General features: G+C 39.9%; 1 protein-coding gene across 1 annotated transcript; it reads right to left on the bottom strand.

Moving 5' to 3' along the window:
* Positions 1–7,581: 7,581 nt before the first annotated feature.
* On the bottom strand, positions 7,582–9,719 carry LOC141758778 (uncharacterized). The gene is made up of 6 exons (XM_074620431.1): positions 9,532–9,719; positions 9,343–9,414; positions 9,120–9,238; positions 8,929–8,989; positions 8,723–8,817; positions 7,582–8,614 (listed from the first exon to the last, which is right to left on the bottom strand). Exons 1-6 carry the CDS (start codon positions 9,574–9,576, stop codon positions 7,633–7,635), a joined length of 1,374 nt encoding a protein of 457 aa, XP_074476532.1. The 5' UTR covers positions 9,577–9,719; the 3' UTR covers positions 7,582–7,632.
* Between the last annotated feature and the right edge of the window lie 12,417 nt (positions 9,720–22,136).

Genomic DNA, 22,136 nt, shown 5'->3' with positions numbered 1-22,136 from the left:
TAAAAAGCTGTGGCTTACAGGGGAAGTGCCATCTGTCCTTGGCAGATTTGATCCTGGCGCTGATTCTGACGAGCTACTATAAATATAACCAGGACATATGTGATGGAAACACATACGTCTGTCTGTAGGGATGGGATAGGATGACGTGGTTGTGTACCATTTTCAAGTGTCAATATTGACTGCACATTTTTAGCAAATCTGGCTTGTGTTGCATTTTGAAAAATCAAATGAATGAATTGAATTGATTTTGACAGCTTAAGTGACAAAAGGGGATGATGATTAAGAGATCATCCAGAAGGTGAGCAAGCAATAACAGACACTGCTCCTCTGCAGAATAGAGGCGTGTACCTATTGAACACTAAGCAAACACACACACACACACGGTGCTCCTCCCTCAGGATCATCAGATCTTCATCTGCAGCTCAGTGATATTCTTCTGGACAATTGATTTCCCTGATGCACTGAGCAGCAGCAGTGTGTGGTGTGTGTTTCTGTGTGTGTGTCTGTATCTGCATGCTGAGGCCAGCTGTGTGTTTCCGGGTCTCTGCCCCTCTTCACTGTCTGTGTCTCTGACCCATTTTCCTCAGCACACCGAGGACAGCGGCGAGACCACCTGTGGAGAGGAGTGGATGAAGCAAAGTGATGATCCGTATAGTGAGAATGTAAATATGTAAATAGCTGGAGGGGGGGAACAGTGAGACCATGTATGTATCATACACATAAACACTTCTGTTGTGGTTAGCTATGTAGTGGTTACACACAGTATAGGCGATTTGAAGGGAGACAAGGAGAGATGCCACCCCCTTTGTTAGAAAAAATAATGCTTTAGTTGAATACATTCGTCTAGTCTGCCTGACTCATTGATGCTTTATCTGACTGAGGTTTGCACAAGTTAGAATCTATGAGCCCCCCGATCATGGCTCTGAAATATCCGTAGCCTAAAGCCAGAGATATACTTACTTTTAACCGATCTCCATCCATCCATCTGCAACCGATCTGTGTATTGATAAATCCATGGCACTGTCCATGGTGCTGAAGTAGCAGACGGATTTGTAATTGCGACTTTTTCTCTGAGTCCCGCCCTTTTGTCAGTTTCATCTTGGATCTATAATATTCTCTAAACTATATACACAAAATGAACAGGATGTCCCTTCTGTTAAAAATGAAGAACTCGCCTGCTGGTTACACAGACATCCAGCGCAGATTTAATGTTAGGTTCAAGGCTCGGACTAAAGGATTGTCTCGTCCACTGCATGGGAGGATGTTACCAGGATGTTTCCCATGTGTACTGCTATTTATTGGAGGTGGAAAAGGTAACCAGATGTACATTTGCCAAAACTTTGTCATTGAAGCTTGTTTAAAAACAAAAAAAAACAAAGCATACTGTTTTAAAAAAATTCAGAAAAAGTACAAATCTCTAGTCAAAGTTTGTTTTTGAGTGTGGGATGAGCTTGCTACTTGTGGATACTGGGGGAAAAACTTCCACTACGGCTGCAGTTCTCACCAAATATAGTTGGAGTGAGTGTTTTCTACTTTCTGGCCTCAGGGGGGCAGTGATGAGCCCATTACGATTCTGAGCACTAGAATGAGGCGAAGAAGAAGACGTTTGCACCTGAAAACCGGTTTGGACAAGCGTCAGAAAAGAGAGATGTATACTTTTCAGAAGTGTTTTCGAACTTTTCCGTTTTAGAGAAAATACTTTTAAGGATTCGGTCGATTTGGCAAATGATAAATGTCCGATTAAAAGCAGTGCACAGTCAATTCACTAAGCTTTTCAAGGGGAAGCAAGCCTGGTGATAATTCTCTGGGCTGAACGTATAAGTGAACTTGCACAGGAGTTGTTTGGAGATTTTCGCATGGCTGTTTCTTCTATAATTGTATAGATTTTGAGTGTGACATTTATGTTAAAAACTCCAGACAGGAGTTGGATCAGCTTGCTTAATGCGCATGTCTGTATGAACCGTTGTATTTATGAGGTGTGCACATTTGCTCCTCTGCAATCCTCTGCGACCAGGGGAATACAGGACATTGTCAGATCTGCAGCCCAGATGTCTTGTTCTGTGACATTAGAGTGGTATCTCTTTTCTTTGCCGATGATGGTGTCATTGTATGCAACCATGGTGCTGAAGACAGAATTGAGCCACAAAGTAAAGCTCTTGATTTTCAAGTTGGTCGTCACTGTGAACGTCCTCTATGGGTACAAACTCGATGGTGTACCTGGTAAGGATGGACGATGGGTTGTCTTCCTCTGACAGCAGCGGTGCAAGCAGCGGGGAGGACACCTTGAACACATTCCAGGTGGCCTGGGAACATTTGGGATCTCCCAGGAGGAGCTGAACGATGTTGCTGGGGGGAAGGACGCCTGGGTGGCTCTGATCACCCTGTTGCCACGGCAACCCTGTACCGGATAAGCGGTGAAGAAATGGATGGATGGATGGATGGATTAGTAGAGGTGAAAAGTTTTAGTGTCCAAGAATTTCGCCCTGATCGGAATAACATTAAATACATGACGTGTAATCCAATGCATGGAAATGGCACAATATTACAAAATATACACATCAGCGTTGGCATTGGCATCCAAAAGTAAATATTTGTTCATTCTCAGGACACCACCAATCATGCACACAAGCGCTTATACAAACAAGCAGCTTGTGTTCACTGGGAGGAACTTTTCCTTTTTAGCAAACCCTTAAATAGATTAACAGCACCACCGTGCAGCGAGACGTGTTAGAATGGGCTCGGAGATGACGGGTTTGTTTAACAAAACACAAACAGCATGACAGCAAGTCAGCAAACTAATGTACACCACTTTCCTGAGTATATTTTAAGAAGAAAAAAACAAATTACACATGCAGAGACAACTTTTACTCCAGGCAATGACATAAACACATTAAGTTATGGTCATTTCTCTGTCTATGTATAGAAACAATAGCATAAAAATGCTCGTCACAGCACTAAAACGGGTGCACGGAATAAAGAGAACAACAAATATGGTTAACATATCAGTGCAACTAATGGATAAGCCTCGTGTGGCGGACAGTGAGGAAATGAGACCCTGTCCTTCTCGCACTCTAATGAGGACCTGGTGGCGAACTAAACAACCCTCTACATGATTGAATTTGTACAACTCATTAGGCAGCAGTGATTGAACATGCAGACGTGTAAACGGCGAAGCCAGTGACCTTGCAGGCTGGGAGCATGCGCGTGGAAAAAGCACCCGTTAAACTTCTTAAATCTCCTGTGTGATCATTTCTCAGCACAGCCGGCGGCTTGCTGCAGCTGTGAACAATATTCCCAAGGTGGTGACCAATCAGGAGTCCTGTCATCAGAGCAGTAGAGTCAGACTTAACAATCGATTCATTTCTGCTGACAGCTCGAAGCCTGGGGCAAGACGCTAAAGTAATAGCAGTCTAACCTTCAGGTTTCCATGTAAAAAACATACTTTGGTGGCCGCGGGTGATTGAAGATGCTGAAATAGAACCTTTTCAGTCTATGTTTGTTTTATCATATGCAGCTTTTCTGAGAAAATTAATGCACTGTTATACTCTTTTCCAACAGTAAATCAATAAATATAGTTACTTAAAGCTGCAGTTGGAGCAAATATGATTAAAAAAAGTGATCTTTATAAAACGGTCACTATATCCTGACAGTGCATGAGACAGGTAATCTGAATAAAATCATGTGCCTCTGTGTCCTTTTGGTGTCCTCCTAGTGCTCCTAGTGGCATCTGCAAGAAGTCACAGACCGGAGGAAAACAACCAATCAGAGCCAAGCTGGAGCCTTGCCATCTCTGAGCAGCTGTCAATCACATTTACAAACTCCAATCAAACGGTCAAACTAGGCAGCGCTGATCAAATATGAATCAATATTCTGTTACTGTAATGCCTGCTTCTGGCCTCAAATGTTTTCAGAAACATCTTGTAGCGTACTGTTTCGCTGTTAAATGAGAAAGTTTGTGACCCGACAGCCATGTTGAGATCTGGTGAGGAAACACCAAGCACCGCCCACCAGCCAGAGCACAGCCAATAGGAACGCTCTCTCTCTGAAGTGACCTGTGATTGACAAAAATCTCCTGTCATGGGCTTTTTTAAAGCCTGAAAACAGAGCCAATAGGAGGTGCAGAAGTCTAGTTTTCTCTCAGAACACTTGAATTACAATATGCTGAAAGATAATTATGGAAGTTTTGCCCGATGATGCCAAAAACATTCTGCCGACTGCAGGTTTAATCACACTTCTCCTCAGCACTGAAGACACTGAGATTCACGCGTGCAATAAATAACCTAGACAGGACAGGACACATACTGTACTGTATGGATGCAGCATATCCAGAGTTTTATGTCCTTGCAAAGGTTTTAAAAGGATGAACTGTGTGAGAGGATTGCATGTGTTATTGGTGAGCACTGTACTGTGAAACAAAAGCTTCCTCTTCATGTTCAGGAAGTAATTATGACAGGAGGCGAGAGGGGTCCAACAGGATTTTTCCATAACAAACGGTGACGCACTTAAAAAGGAATAACAAAAAGTACCACATATTATCTCTGTGGCAACCCATATGTCTAAATGTCTATTTATGCATGCAGAAATGCACTCCAAGCCACTGATATCTATTAATCACGGTGTACTTTCAAGTGAGGAGGCACATCTCCTCGACTGTCAAAGTGTCTCTGGCTGAAAAACAATGACAACTGTGGGAAAAACAATGTGACTAGGCACGGAGGAAAAGCTACTAAATGAGAGGAGACATTCCGACGTGATTAATCCGGGTGCCAAGTCAACCAGCACGCCTTCAGCTCAGGGTGAAAACACAAAGGGCTCCCAATAAAGAAGGTTGTCTTCCTTTGTTTTTTTTTTCCTCCTTTCTGAGGTATTCATCACTAGTGAGGAGGCAGTAAAAAAATAGCTCGCTCATGTTGCAAATGGAGAGATGAAAGCGTGCAAAAAAGGCACTTTGGGGAGAGAGAAGGCTTTCCAGGCTAATTGTGGTGGCTTCTCATACATAGTGTATCAGCACGCACGGTGCTGTGTCTGTCGACAGTGTGCCAGCAGAAACAGTCTCCTGTGGGCAGCTGGGAGGAAATGAACTGTGTCTAAAATGAAGACATGAGAGAATTTGTACCCAGCGTTTCTTTTAAAAGGGACATGGCAGCAATCTCAGTGCTTTCTGTTTATAAGGTGTATCTGTTAGGCAGAGTGCACAGATATCACACTGTGTAGGAAGAGCCAGCTGTCTCAGACCGGACTCACTGACAAAGTGAAGCCTAATGTTGTTTGCGCTGTGTGACGTCCAAAGTGTGATGCATTATCTTACATAATTTCTCCCCATTCCCATTTCTGGAAAACCATTAAAAATTAATGAACCCTCAGATATGGTTATGCTCTCCAGACTATAAATTCCATTTTTAATTATTATGACGCACTCAGGCAGAAAGATTCCCAGGACCTCATGCAGCTGAAACGCGCAAGATATGAAAACGAGTTCCCGGAAGAAGAGATAGCAAAGGTGAAGGTGTGCAATTATAGCTGAAAGTCACACCAATACTGTTGCTCAAAATTTGTGGGGGGAAATATGTCTCACCATGTGCGTGAAGTATGATTTTAAGAAGTTTTAGATGCAATTTTGTTCTTCGTGTTTTGGTTTAAAGCCATGTCCAAAGCACTGAAATAATAGAAGTGTTATTTGATTTGTGGCACATTCCCCACACAAAGAAATTGCCCTATTATCATGCACTTGGATCTCATTTCTTTCAGTTTGTCTTGTCTTGTCTTAGCATTGATTAAGAGAATTGTTTTACTTGCAGCTGCTGTGCTTCGCAGATGATTGTGAGCAACCTGCTATGGAAGAAAATATGCAAATTTCTCCATGTTGTGGTGCTCCGTATAGTATACTCCACCTTTTACATGACTGAACCTGACAAGGCTATTTCACTTTACGGTCCCAAAGTCCACTTTCACCTCCACTCTGACTTTCCAATCAGTGCAACACAGTTTGTACAGAGCCAGATGGCAGTTTTGCTATATGCGATCACGTAATTGCTATACAAATAGTCCTGGTTTTCTCACAAATATGTGTGAAGAGACTATAATTACGTGGCTTTATTCTCCTGGCCCAATTCTCAGCATAACAGCTGCTAATAGAGATGTTGATCTGAGTCCTGTGTCTTCATGTATTTTGTCCCTGGAGATGTGCAGCGGTCTCGCTCTTTCCCTCGTCTTATTGACGTATAGAGAGGGGGAAGGGGTCTGAGAAAACGTTGGAGATTATTGTGAAAGACAGGCAAATAGAGTGAAAGCGAGTCATACATATTCTGGTCCTCATATGGTATTTAGCCTTCACTGTAATGAGCTGGCATTATCGAAGCCCTTCGTTATTCATGAAGTTTTATATCTTGTAAGATATGAATAATTTTAGAAGGCATAGAAGACATACAGTATAACTGTTGCATGAAGACAACTGCCACTTACAGTTAATATAGCAATCTTATTCAGCGTTCGGTTGTATAGTTCCACCCTCTCGTGTCACTTCTGGTTGCAAAAAACCAAGATGGCGACGACCAAAATGCCAAACTGGAGGCTTCAAAACGGCAGCCCACAAACCAATGGGTGACCTCACAGTGACTATGTCCACTTCTTATATACAGTCTACGATACAGTATTGTTAATGTAGCATATTTCACACATGCATATACACTCCAGCTTCCAGTTTGTTGGGTACACATAGCTAAAACTAATGCAGTCTAATAAACAAATTAAAGACGCAATATTACAAAAATACAGATCAGCAATTATCAAGAATGTTTGGATTCAAAATACATATTACATTTTCTATCTAACGCCCAATTTGAAAAATACATTGTGCCACCTATATTGCAGTTCTGACTGAGCATGAGACATTTACACTATGTTATCACTAAATAATGAACAAATATTTATTTGGATTTAAATGTAGTGCTGTCTTTAAGGGGAACTCCTATTTTTCCCTGTAATTAGTACCAAACTATACCGTATAGTTATCTCCTGAAAAATTAATAGGAGGTTATCAGGAAATTGTGGACCTGTAAAATGAGCCGTTACCTAAAAGAACATTTTGAAACAGGCCCTTCTGTACTTTTACTTATAATACTATAGGTACATTTAGCTGATAATACTTTAATAACACTTTGAATTCAGCATTCTTTACTTGTAATTGAATATTTTTGCTCTTTGTTGTATTTCCTGAAGTAAACCGTCATCTTTACATAAAATATATATAGACATTGTGCGCACTTCCCTTTTCCTACTTTTCCGACACAATCTGTTTTGGTAATTTATTATTGCTACCTTATTGTGGGAAATATAATTAGTAACGATTGAATCATAGTTTTGCAAGTTATTATTATATTATATCAATGTCGTCCTGTAGTATCCTGTATTTATTGATTTGCAGCAGATGGTGTTTAAGAAAACAAACAATAACAACAACAAAAACCCTGGGACTATAACGTAAAATGTTTCATTTACACCTTTGTGAATGAAAACAAAGATCCCAAATTATAAAACAGTGTTCATACATTTAAATCATTTCATACATACATACCACAACTGTTTAAAATTTTTAAAATGCAATATGTTTATTTAATACTTTCACACAAACAATCACTTGAAGCAACAACACAGTCGCTGAAAGAGCCAGCTGAAGAAGCCCTGTGCTCTCTCGACTTCTTCTGATACCTCAACAATGACCACTGGTTCTTGTGGAGGGGTCGGAGGAACCGATGTAACCACAGAAGAGGCTGGTTCTGTGGTGGGCGTCGTCTCGTCATTTGTATCCTCCCTGTCCTGGACATCAGTGAGAGGTTCACTTGGGGATGTCCGAGGAGCAGGTGGAGGTGAGACGTCAGCAGAGTTTATCTCTGGACTGATTGTCGGCTGCTCCGTTGGTATGATGGTGGTTCGTACGTCCTGCACTGCAATTTCAGGTTCAGCAGGAGGGGTCAGCAGGAGGGGAGCCGGAGTCACTGCAGAGTCTGGTTCTCTGGTGGGCTTCAGATTTCCATCCTCCCTGGCCTCAACATCTGTAGTTGATGGAGGTTCAGCAGGGGGTGTTGGCGAAGCTGCAGAGTCTGTCTCTGGCTCTTCAGTTTCAGCCTCCTGGACTGGAGTGGTGGCTGGAGGTTCGGCAGGAGGCGTCAGATGAGCCGGCACTTTGGGGCTCTGGGGCCGAAACATCCCGCAAATCTTTCCCGCTGCAACGTCCACAATCTCTTTTAGCAGCACTGACGAGAAGCTGCTGATCCTCTCCACCAGGACGTCGTGAGGGTGCGACAGTCTGATCTCTGTCAGGATAGACAGGACCATGTCATCCCTGGTGGAGCGGGAGAAGGTGGCCCGGTGTTCAGCATTGAGAGCATAGGAGACTCGGTCCGAAACGGCCTTTGTAACCCCAACAGACATTTGGCTGAGTTTCTGGGAAGGCATGATTAAGAGGGTGGGAGGATGCTTCCAGAAGCCCTGCAGGACTTTGGGAACAACCTCTAACACCACCTCTTGAGGACCGAGTCTTGAGCTGGGAGCCTCCTCCTGCTTCTGTCTGAGGATCTCAGCACACTTTTCCGCCACTCTGAGGACTTTGGGACTTCTGCAGGTTACAGTCATTAAAATAAATTATTAAAACCCTTCAGAATATCGCAGAGATATTGAAACCACTGTAGTTTAACTCTTAATAAATGTGTTAAATGTAACTCACTGATACATAGGAGGTAAGGCCTCTGGGTTATTGAGGAGGAAACAGGCTTCAAACTCCATGTCCCGCATTTTGTTGCTGACATTTACTGCATACAGCTGAAACAAGGAATTACATGTGAAGTACAGTTTTGACATATTTAGAGGATAAAATCAGCATAATGTGTAATCTGTAAACTACTGTAAGTCCTCTCAGGATTCTTGTCTTACCAGCGTCAGCAGAGACTTGACGTCCTCATCATCATACCTCTCCAGCTCAAACTTCCAAAGGCTTCAAAGAGAAACAAATCAGAAGCTTTAGTTTTACTGTTTCTCGCTACACCATCAGAGTAATATTAGTGTGACATGAGCAGAGTTCAAGGTGTAGCGGTGGACCGTCTGTATGCTTCTCAGTAACTCACCTTTCTCTCAGAGAAGTTTTGCTCCTCTTGTAAATGAGGTTGTACATGTCTTCAGCAGTCACATGAGATGGGATCTGTTGTTCCTGCTGAAGCCTCATGAGTTCCCTCAACAGTGCAGTCTGAATAACATAGAGGAGATAAGTCATAATTAAGCATGACAAGATTATCATAATTGACCTTGCATGTTATATTAGTGTGGGCTTTGAAAGATAGTGGGTCTTACATGAATTTTGTAACTGGTTATATTCCAGCAGATCTTCAGAGCCCGCTCATATACGGGAGTATCAAACAGAAACTTAGGAGAGAATAAGTTACTTTTAGTTTAAGTCACTTTTTTAAAACACATCTGAAAATATAAACAAAAAATGAATATAAAGGTCTAACTCCAGTAAAGACAAAAACTCTCACATACCCTGATGGGTCCGTAGATTCCTCTGCTTCCTTCAAGAAACGCCATTGATTTTTTGTTGCTGTATATCTCAACAAGTGCAAGTTCAACGGTAGACTCGAGAGAGTAGTCCAACACGGTTGATCCTTGTGGCACAAGTGAGCTGAGTGTGTTCAAAGTGGAGTATTTATGTGATTTGAAATAGATTTCACAGGATTGTGAAGTTCTAGAACTAAACTGAACCATCACATTCTGGTTGGTCACCAAGGAAACACTTTTTGCAAGAATCCTGTTGTTAAATAAGAAGTGTTTATTTGTATGTACATCAGATGAGGAGCATCCTGTTTATTCCTCTTTAGTTTTCAAGGCATGATGGGATGATAGAAGTTTCAATGACACAACCAGTTTAAATGTGAAAAAATAAATATCACTGGTGTATACGCAGCACTAAATTTGGTTATAATAACCATCATTTATAAATGGTAAATTGATATATATAATATAATAAATAGATTTATTTTAATGTTAACAAACAAAGACATTTTAATTAATAATGTTTACTAATTATTAATCATGCTATAATTTACATTATTTTAACAGTTTATTACTTCACACATTATAACATTTTATAAATATATATATATATATAGATATAAATTTATATCTATATATATATATATATTTATATATATATATAAAAGTTTGTGTTAATGATTAAGATATTATTTGTAAACCTTAAAATAATATATTATAATACCTTATTAAATGGTTAATACATATTTTGTAAACATCTATAAACATTATTTGAATGTTATTATAAAGTTGCAACTGATGATTATAAAACCTTATTAAATGGCTAATAAATACTTTTTAATATAATATTATGATATATAATATTTTGTAAAGCATCTATAAACATTATTTAGATAGATAGTTAATACTCTGTCAATGGTTAATAATTGTTTTTTGGTCCATCTCTCTATGTAATGTTTATAGATGTTTTACAAACGTTTTCTTAAAAGGTTTACAAATCATTTGCTAATCACTAAAAAATACTTAGTATACAGTATATGCACATTTATTTTAAATATAATACCAGCTTTTATAACTTTCACTGTTTTATGTTAGTTGTGAGTAATGTAATTAATAAGTAATGTTTTGAGGTCAGTAATGAGTGATTTCTACATAAAGTTACAAATCTACTTTGGACATCAGGACAAGCTGATGATGACCGTCATAGTTGGACACTTTTGCCATGTGTCACTCTCTTAGTGCTGGAGTGGGGAGGACAGGCACTATCATTGCCCTGGATGTGCTGCTTCAGCAGCTAGAGAAGGAAAGAGCAGTGGGCATCAATGGCTTTGTGCACAAGATGAGACTGAGCTGACCACACATGGTGCAGACAGAGGTAAGACTGATCGTATTAAGGAACTTGAGGCTGAGCTACCACTTCCATTTAAGGTTGAGACTCTTGACTTGTCAAATTTTTGTGTTTGGACTTATAATTCAGCATCACAAAGAATGTAAATGTGCATGTAAACATACACCTTAGAACAGTGAGGCCTACATTAATGTGACTGTCTATTTTTGGTTAATATTTTATAAAAGATTGACTTGTGAAAGTTGAAATTAGACAGTAGAAAAGACAATTTCAGACCCATGTTTTGAGAGGATGGATATGAACAACTACATGATGGAAATCATATGATTTCCATCATGTAATTGTTCATAGAATTACAAGAATTGCGTTAGCACAAATGCCTGAACTAAACAAGAATAGGCTTGTTTGAAATGAACTGCGCCTCGCCTGGGAAGTCGACAAGATCAGCCGCAGCAGCAATATGTCTTGAACATTATTGTACAAACATAGTAGTTTTAAGCCCCAACCATGTAGTTCTTTCCGCTGGTTTTGTTGCCTAATCCTATTGACACCGAGGGTAACTGCAGTTTTGATGCCAAAAACAAAGTGGCGCCAAGGGGTGTGACGCCAGGAGGGGGGCGTGACAAAGCGGCGGTCTGTGACGAGTTGGAATGAGAACGTGTTGCTAGAACACTTGGTGGCACTGCTCTAATTGGGATAAAACAACTAGCTGCCAAACACACTTATTCAGGTGCACCTCTTTGCTACTTTTTTGGCCCACTTTCCTCCATTTCGCGGATATATTTGTCGAGGTGAAAAGTGGGCCAGAGCCTTCCCATGAGCCTCCACGTGTAGACAGGAATTAGATTTATTACCCAGTATGCCCCACAGGGGAACACTGTCCCCTGCCCTGTCTAGGCAGAATCGATGAAACATGGAAGGGGAGAGAGGAGGGGAGTGGAAAAGAGCAAGACGAAGAGGAGAGAGGTAACAGCTATTTTGGATCTACAGCACACCCAGGAGAGAGAGAGAACATCTCGTGGAGAAAAGAAATGCAGAGAAAAAGAGAAAGGGGGCAAGAAGGTCCACAAGTTATTTTTGACGTATAGCTAGACATACAGTATAAGCCCTCCATCCATGCAGGAAGTGTCATACCAGCTGTTTTCAGCCTTTTAGCACTGAACATGAAGTGTTTACAGTTAACAGAGTTCAACCAAAGATAGACAGTTTTATTTCAAGCTGCTTTAGACAATATTATTATATCAAAAACACAAGATGAATCTGCAGCGAGACATTTATAGCCCGACTCTGCAGCTCCCCCCAGCTCTACAGAGATTCATTTGGAGCATTTTGTAGCTAAATAGCCAGATGTTCCACTCGGGAGGTGGTGGAGACCAAAGACAGAGCAAAAAGGAGAGTAATTATTGAACTTACATTCATTAGCTGACCAAGAACATGGCTCCAAATGAATGCTAATGTTGCTCTGTAACTGCTGGATTTGTAAATAAGCAACTGTTTAATAAAATGTTTGCCATATCAACTTAAACGTTGATGGTATGTCAATACTGTGTTCACAACCTGTTTCCGCTGCCCCCAAATGGCCAAAAAACTTACGTTATTGCAAGGATGATTAGTAATCTGAGATAAGACAATGTTGTGTGTTACAAGAAAGAAGAGCAAAAATAAGTGAAACTAAAATTTTATGAAAACATGTTCTTTCATGTTCATCATATTGCAACACAACGTGAGAACCATTGTGCTGTATCACATCCTTGGTTTTTAATCTTTCCTTTTAAAGTCTGTCTTTCTGGACTTTTTCCTTCTTTCTTTCAAATATTTTTCATATTTATGTATTTTATTTGACAACACTGACAAATGACATGAAAGGTGTTGTGAAGTGTCGTATATAATGGCCCACTACATCACAATACCTCGTCCATACGTCATTCTCAGACACCATGTCAGCTATATCGCACAGTCCTATTTGGCCATAAATCCACTTGAACTTTAGCTTGGCTTCGGTATATAATGTCCATCCTCTCTTCCAGCAGCCATTGATAATCTATCAGCAGACTCCACTGTGACATCTATTGAACCGGACTCTGTGTAAGTGGTGGATGGTGTCACAGAAGCAATTTGCACTCAGGCATCAACAGATTCATCATGTGACAAATAACACACACATGTCTAGTATATGGACTTTCTTTTTAAAAGGGGCCTATTATGCTTTTGTGCTTTTCCCCTTTCCTTTAGTGTGTTAGAAAACAGGAAATATGAATTGTCAAATGTCAAATGTCTTCTTTCCCAATGGATATGTTCTTCTATTAGTTTAATATAATAGTTTAACGTTAGTTTATTAAAGCAGTCATGGAAGTAATACTCAGATATTTTACTTAAGTAAAAGTAGCAATACTACAGTGTAAAAAGAGTGGGCTCAGTTTTAAAGCTAGTGGAGATAATGGCATCATATGAAACTAGAAAACCTAAGGAATCCATTGGTACCAACAATGTCATACTAGCTTGCAAAGGAGGCTAAATAATGCTTCAAACTTATACGCAAAATTTTGGTGAGGAAAAACTGGCAATGCCATTTCGAAAGGGGTCCCTTGACCTCTGACCTCCAGATATGTGAATGAAAATGGGTTCTATGGGTACCCACGAGTCTCCCCTTTACAGACATGCCCACTTTATGATAATCACATGCAGTTTGGGACAAGTCATAGTCAAGTCAGCACACTGACACACTGACAGCTGTTGTTGCCTGTTGGGCTGCAGTTTGCCATGTTACGATTTGAGCATATATTTTTTTATGCTAAATGCAGTACCTGTGAGGGTTTCTGGACAATATTTGTCATTGTTTTGTGTTGTTAATTGATTCACAATAATAAATATATACATACATTTGCATAAAGCAGCATATTTGCCCATTCCCATGTTGATAAGAGTATTAAATACTTGACAAATCTCCCTTTAAGGTACATTTTGAAGTGATTAAAAATGTGCGATTAATTTGCAATTAATCAGGATTAACTATGGACAATCACGCAATTAATCCCGACTCATCTTTTAATTGATTGACAGCCCTAATTACTTAATACATTGTCATCTAAATGCCATGGAGTAAAAGGTATATTTGCCTCTGAAATATAGTGGAGTAGTAATGTAAGTACAAGTACCTCACAATTGTACTTAAGTACAGTATTTTCCACCACTGCAATATAGTATAGCAGTAAAGTCAGTTTACTATCAAATCACTGAACTGTTCAAATGGCTCTTTGAGTTTAATTGGTTTTGAATGTTGTATATTTTAGTAACTATTTGTGGCACTTTAAATTGCAGGTATTTGCCATCTTGTCACAAATTATATGTCAACATATCCATAACCCGATAAGTCGACAGCGCCTATTGCGAACACATCCTGTCTCGATGTGACTTCCAGCCATTGTTGACACAACTCATTGACAGCTTCTCAGAGATGGTGAAAGCAGCTCCCGGCTCTTCTGTTTGTTCTTTGCCATCTCTGATCAGACTCATTCAACAGCCACTCAACGTCCCCACGAGTGGCTGTACGAAGCGACAGTAACAGATGGTTAGCGCGTGTTTGTGTACATACAGCACATATGTAGGTCAGGTACACCACGGCCGCTGGTTGCCATGGGAACTGGGTATCAAACATGACTGCAATCTCTCGGAGAAATCGACTTGTGGTGGCCACAAGCTCCGGCTCCTCTCGCACCTCTCATCCCCTCTAAGCAGTTAACCCGTTCGGATTATGTGAGAATATTCACTGGGGGAAAGTTAATATCATTAAAACAAGCTCAGGCTGAGTGATTTTTCTGCTGGCGATGAGACGGGAGATGAAGCATCGCTTCAGATCAATAATCCAACACACATCTGGTCAGCCAGAATGCACAGTGGTGTTGCCATTAACCTAAATGTACTGCACAAAATCCTAATCCCACACTTTGACCTGGAATATCATCCCCACCTCACACTTAGCGCCAGTCTTGGATCTGTTCGCGAGCGCCTGTGCGTGACCTTGGGGATTCACAGTGAACACAAAGGGATTCTCCCTGCCTGTCTCTGCCTGTCTCCCTCCATCACACACACATTGTCCACACACACATGCACTCTGTATGGTAAGCGCACGTGATTGGATGCAGTGAACTGGTGATGCACGTTGAATGCTGATGAGGTTCTTTGGGTGCTCTCTTGAAAAAAGAGGAGAAAGCTTCCTCTGTGCTTGCAAGACAGAGAGGAAGGAAAGGAGAGAGGAAGAGGAGAGAAAACCGACCTACCCACATTATTCATCAACGTCAAACCCTGCCCTCACCTCCTGGTTAGACCGTGCACGTGCGTGTCCAATCACATATCGACACACATAAGGGGAAATACCTCTACACACACTTGGATGTGACTCTCTGTGATGCATTGCTGCCCTTTACTATCACATAATTCATTGTCATTATGTCTTTGAGAACTGTAGTGTACAAACACTCCAGTTAACATGGCCTCCCTCTTCACTGCATTGTCCCGTGCCTTCCTGCAGTGGATATACACACAAACCTGCTTTGTCCTCACACTGTGTCCCAGTTCTTTTTTATGTCTGTTCGGGCTAATGAGGTGAAAAATTAGCTTGAGGCACACCAGGGAAGCTTTTAGGGTCAGCAGCATGCAAAGGAATTTTTGGTGTGAGGTAGCTGCAGATAGGGCATTGCGTATTTATATACAGGATTAACAAAAGATGGTAGAAAAAAGGCCGTTGATGACATCAGTCACGTCAGGCCAGGTTGCCGAGGTCCAGATCATCCAAAGCAGCAAGTTGGCACCAAGACTGGTGAAGATATATTTCTCTTATTGTCAACAAATCCCATTAAAAAAACAAAACCAACAATGAATTGAAGTATTTCCTGTGTAGTAAAGCCTCAGATAGTTTATTGCTCTGTGCCATAGACTTCCATTGTTGTCCAAAACTATTAAAAAAAACACATCAATGAGCCACATATTTCCCCTGGGTGATAACTTCCTTCATTCACGTTGAACATGGGCACTGTAGTTGGTTTTTAGTCAGTCCCACAAGCCTGCTGCTGCTGCTGTAAATACTCACTAAAACACTGAATGTGTATCAATCCTTAAAATAGACCCTGGAAAATGCACTGTTTCCCCCTGTTTGAGCTACGTTTGTTAAGAACAACAGTGCCCAGCTGTTTCAGGAACTTGCCTTTAAAAAGTGCCACAGACCAACCCTTTCCCCTACAAAACTAGGCTCCCATACAACTAAACTGCATTCTCAATTACACTTCAGATGAAATGTATTTTCTCCCAAATTACAGTCGCAGTTTTAAACATGTGATTAACATTGTAAATTGTAATAATAAAACAAACAAAAGCGCAACAAAATTACTTAGTTATGTTTACGCAACAAAACTACTTGGTTAGGTTTAGTAAAAACCTCATGGGTTGGGTTAAAATAAGTGTGTTTCTTACATTATTTAAGTTACAGAAGTAAATTAAAATAAGTCAACATAGACTTTCACAAGGGACACACACAGCGGTCTCTTGGATGATAGTCCTGTGTTGAAATGTGAATAATTGTAATACATCTACAGTAGGCCTTGAACTTTTGGCTATCAATTAGTTACCTCGCCTCTCTAAAATATTAACTATTCACTAACTGGCTCGACCTCTAAAAGGACAAATGTTTAGAAAACTGACCAAGAGGAACCGCTAAAGGAAATGTGTTATTGTTCAAATATAAAAGCCACTAAAAATGTAGTCACAAGGTCCTAATATGACAAGTGGTTTGTATTTGTAGTGGATACAAATTTCCTTCAGGTTAATCTATCTGCATCCAAGCAGAACTATTCTAATATTGCAATACTGCAGTGTAATATGCCAAGACTTTCTACTGTAGGTGGTCTCCCATGTGGAGTCTGGGGCAGGATGTTTAGTGGTTTCATTTAGCCACGCCTGCTCCAGTATTTGATCTGTCTAGAAGTTAGTCCCCATACTCCCAGTGGGTGTAAATATTCTGCTACCGCTGCTCCTGAAATCCATCTGATGATTGAGTCAGGGATGATGCTGGCTGTCTACACCTCCAACAAAATGACTCAACACTCACATTCAATCGCTGTCACGCTCAAACGAGTGACATGACAGCATATTTGTCTGAGATAAAACGGGCACCCTGCTGTATTTTCCACCGCTGGCAAGCAGATTCAGATTGCTTTGAGTGGCTTTGCATTTACTTTATACTGTAAATGTTAGAGTAAACCAAAGAAAACTGTGGGTCCAGAGTTTGTTCAAGTATCTCCATGTGTAACTCCACTATGTAAATTTCTGAACTGAAATTCACTTAATTTGATGTATTACACCGAATAAAGCTTTGTCACAGTTGATTAATAGTCTGTCAGCTGATATGTATTCAATTCACCTTTTCCTCAGTTACCTAGAAGTATTAAGTGAAACTCCAATTGACTTACTAATGACTCTGTTGGACAGATGAGCCTATATTAAACCTTCAAATTAATCAAGTTGATCTCCATGTCACACTGAGCATTGCATCTTTCCATAGAATCTGCAGGGAAGAGTATTTCTCCGCCACAGAGCTGAATCAGATGCAATGACATCGAAGTAGTGAGTCATCAAAACAAAGAAGCCAGATGAATTAGATGCACCATGTCAACGAGGTTGTTGACTCTTGGAAAGCAAGTGCCGTTTTGACAGAAATTCAATTGAAACGTTCAAGTACCTGCTCGCACTGCAGCGCCAGCCTCACGCACACACCGTCAATACAATGTGTACATCATTAACATTTCAACTGACCTTTTCTCTGTGTCAAAATAATACCTAGTCACATCAAATAAGCACCACACAAACACCAGAATACACCTCAGGGAACTTCACTTATTAGAGGCATTTCTGCTTATTTCCCCCAGCTGACAGTTTGATTTTGTCCACAAGTCTAAAACACACCGCCATGCTTATAGGGCCATCATGTGGCGCTAAGAGGCATTTAAAACCATTCACACAACATTTCAAAAGAGGTTGCATTACAAAGGCTTGAAAAACAAAGTAGATTAAATCAGGCTGTTAATGATGAAGCAACAAAATAATAAGAGATTTTTCAAAATGGGCTCAAGCTGAAATCTCCATTTCATGAAGAATGGCAAGCTTTCTGACACAGTGGCCAGGTGTCAAATCAAATCAAATCAAATCAATTTATTTTTGTATAGCGTCAAATCACAACAGAAGTTATCTCAAGACGCTTTATATGTAGAGCAGGTCTATGACCGTACACCATAGTTTTGAGACCCAACAGGATCCACCAAGCGCACTGTGGCCAGGAAAAACTCCCCGATTACTGGGAAGAAACCTGGAGCAGAACCGGGCGCAGGGCGGGCGGCCATCTGCCGAGACCGGCTGGGGGGACAGATAGATAGAGTGAGAGAGAGAGAGAGAGATAGAGAGAGAGAGATATAGAAGCAGCCACAATAGCAGTCTAGCAGCTGTAATAACTAATACAAGTAGGGCTGATAACACAAAACCAATAGTGGTGGATGGAAAGAGTGATAATACAACTATCGGAAAGCCAGCACTGTCCAGCATCTCTCCTCAGTACGTCCATGTGTATTGGTGTGGGACGTCCCTGCGATCGATGCCCGTGCATTGGTTCCTGCAGCATCAGCATGCTTGCTGGGAGCTCTTGATGTCTTTGGCAGTGATTGAGAAGTGTTATTCTCCAGGCTGCCACATTGTCATTAGGTGTTGGAAATCCCTCGTTAGCATTGGTAGTCCCTCGTACAGACGTAGTTAATTAGGGATGGTAGCAGTTGGTGTCAAGCAGGCACCGACGCGGCAGCAGATGCAGCCACAATACCGGAGACCACCAAGATCCAGGTGAAACCCTGCTCCAAGTGTACCCATGCTCCAGGTATAACCTCGCTCCCTGGTGTGATCCCGCTCCAGGTATGACCTCACTCCAGGTGTGACCCCGCTCCACGGTTAGCTGCGAGACAAGGAGGCACAAGGACTCCCGGGAAGGAATGAAGTTAGTAACAACATGGACATGGGACATGAGTATATACAGAAGGAGAGGGGAGCTCAGTGTGTCATAGGAAGTTCCTTATGACAGTGTGCCACTTTACGAGGGACTGCACAGCATTTTTATCCCTTGTCCCACATATTGAGACAATGTCCCACATTTTCATTGGCTCTAGTTTTCAAAAGTCAAACCCACTGCAGGACAGATGCTTTTTTTTAAATCTGGCTTTTATCCAATAGCTGTGAAGAAAGCAGGGAAGGCTGTCATCATGGCGCTGTGTTTGCTGTCAAACTGCGCACACGTGGGTCAAGTGCAGGTTGACCTGTCACCGTCTTTGCTATGCTACGTTCAACGTGGACAATTGTGAGTCACCGCAAAGTCACAAGCTATGCAGATTTAGTCCGAATATGATGGAAACTACCACAAAGAAAAGGAAGTGCAGCTACAACAAGACTGTGAAACTACTTTAGTATTAATTATTATAAATACTTAATCTCAAGTGAAGATCAGTATGTTCGTCTCAGTGTGAAAATATGGGTTGGTGTTGTGATGAGACATCCACCCACAGGCAACAGGCAATCCATATAAAGAATAAACAGTGAGCACATACTGTATGTGATCTTATCTTTGATATAGAAGCATGTGCTATACATAACCTCTGATGACTAGAAAATGTGTTAATTCACTTGAAAGTCCACACACAATAGTTTCAGTTCCTTTTATGTGGCAACTCATATCGTCTTTTTTTTGTGACCGTTTCTCCTCAACAGAGGAACTTTGTCTAGTATTTGAAGTAGTATTTGAATATATATATATATATATGAATATTGATTGTAATTTATGAACAGCCACTGAAAATATATGAAAGCTGATTTAACGCATCACTACAGATTTTGTAACCCTAAACTAATCACTAAAGATGACAACTTGACAAAATCAAGTATTTTTTAGCTTCTTTTTTTTTAACCTAATACCAAGCTATCAATAAGTTGACCATATTCTAGCGATATCTCTTTCAGAGACATTTACATACTTGTATTTTGGACTGAACAGAAAAAGGCCTTCACTGTTTCATTTTGCTCAAATGAGACAATCAAACAAATGCAGGAATTTGCAGAACTTAACTGCAGCACAGTTTTTGAGAACAAGAGAAAAAGCAACATTCAAGCTATAACAAAGACGCATGACAACCCAACCCAAGACAATTACAACATTGATATTGCATCCATTTATCTCCCAGCTGCACCCCGACAATGATTGCTTGATAATATGAAAACTATTCAAACAAGTTATTCTACATTGAGAATAATACAGATGAATTTAAAAAATGAATACAAAATATGTACATGTTTATTCACAAACTAACTGTGTTTTAACGTCTTTTTTTAGGTTAATAACTGGTAATATCAAGAAAAGGGAAATAAATCCATGAATAAATGAATGTTCCTCAAAAACTTAGATAAAGCTAAATGTGGCTCGTTTATTAAAAAACTGGAATATCAGACTTTCTGCACTTTCAACATATTGTAAACTCCCTGACCACAGACATGGAGCAATTTCTTTTGAAACAGGTCCCACAGAGAGCAGAAATGAAACTTTGAGCCTATTAACTGAGCAATATAACAATGTCCCCGAAACCCATTTGTTGTAGTCAGATTTGCTGGTCAATTTTTAGTGCAATTTTGAGGTACTTGTACTTAACTTGAGTATTTCCATTTTATGCTACTTTATAATAAGTATAAAGTAGCATAAAATGGAAATACTACACTACATTTCAGAGGGAAATATTGTACCTTATACTCCACTACGCTTATTTAACAGCTGCGGTTACTTTTCAAATTCAGATTTTACACTAAAAAACAATATGATCATCTTATAAAATATATTTTGTTAAAGATTAAACCAGTGGCTGGTGTAGTTTGGCTTCATTGTGACATCTCAGATGTCCATGACTTGTTGATGGGACTTTTTCCCTCTAAACTTTTCAGATGGTTTCATTTAAATAACTTTTTTATCTCAAAGAAATCAAATTATACAATATTTCACTAAAAATCCAAGATTAGAGAAAAGATTAGATTAGATTAGGCCCTTTGGAGGGGCCCCGACCCATAGGTTGGGAACCCCTAGACTAAACTACCGATCTTAACTGTATACAGTAGTTAAAACTATAGCTCCATTGCATTGATTCATCAGTATTAATATAAAATATAACAATATCTAATTTGCAGAACAAGAACTTTCACTTTAAGAGCTATTGAATTATAATATTTCTGTACTTTTACTTAAGTAAGATTTTAAATTAATGACTTTTACTTGTAATGGAGTACTTATGCATCGTGGTATTGGTACTTTTACTTAAATAAAAGATCTGAGTACTTCTTCCACCCCTGGAGGAATGAGGCTGAAAAAGTCACACCGTACCCGTGTAGTGTTTTAGGTTTGTTCCAGTAAAGTGTAGCAACATATAAATTGCACATTGGTTACACATTCTTCTAATTCTCAAGGGAGGCATAAATCAAGACCCTCTTTTAGGAAAATGTGTTAAAAATGTGTTAGTAGCCCTGAGCAAATGAGAAGAAGTAAACTAACTCTAATTAGTCTATTGATATTTATATAACTGCTAAGCCAGAGCTCAACATGCCCTAATGAAAAATCATTACAATATTCTGAAGCAGTGATGCTCCTGTAGGATCTACAGTGAGTTCATGCTGACATTACTGCACCTTTATTTTGGTACCCTTATATAAAATGCAATATTCTTATAGAAACGTACAGTGCTTTTGTACTTGGGTTAATCTCTAATGATAATAATGATTTTTAAAAAAATCTATCATGGTTTTATGATATTGCTTTATGAAATTAGTTTTGCTCTGAAAATTGCATAAAATACAGAAGCATTGGGTCAGTTTAGAGTTACAGTAAACATGTTATATCTATCTTATCTTATATCTATATGCACATAGTTAATGATGCATTAGGTGAAACTTTTCAACTAGGAATGCACTGATATCAATGCTGGATCGGATATCTGGCAGATACTGACTCAAATAGCTGGATTGGTGACAATGGGGCCAATCTATTCAATTCAATTCCATGTTTATGTACTATATATATTATATACTGGAATTTGAATTCCTGTTTAAGTTTTGATTTATTTGTTGCTGCAATAAAATGTTTACGCTTGAATTGTGATTTTTTTTTTTTTTTTTTACCAAGTTTACCTTT

The sequence above is a fragment of the Sebastes fasciatus genome, chromosome 20, assembly GCF_043250625.1.
Source record: "Sebastes fasciatus isolate fSebFas1 chromosome 20, fSebFas1.pri, whole genome shotgun sequence".
NCBI classification, from domain to species: Eukaryota; Metazoa; Chordata; class Actinopteri; order Perciformes; family Sebastidae; genus Sebastes; species Sebastes fasciatus.
Note: the sequence above shows the minus strand (reverse complement) of the source record. Positions and strands in the feature narration are given on the sequence as shown.

Bases quoted from the DNA above. Each gene is read 5' to 3' on its own strand.
- LOC141758778 (XM_074620431.1), bottom strand. From the start codon at position 9,576: ATGGCGTTTCTTGAAGGAAGCAGAGGAATCTACGGACCCATCAGG. The intron at 9,239-9,342 runs GTAAGACCCACT...TATGTTATTCAG, and splicing joins TAACCAGTTACAAAATTCAT to ACTGCACTGTTGAGGGAACT. The intron at 8,615-8,722 runs GTGAGTTACATT...TGTAACCTGCAG, and splicing joins GCCTTACCTCCTATGTATCA to AAGTCCCAAAGTCCTCAGAG.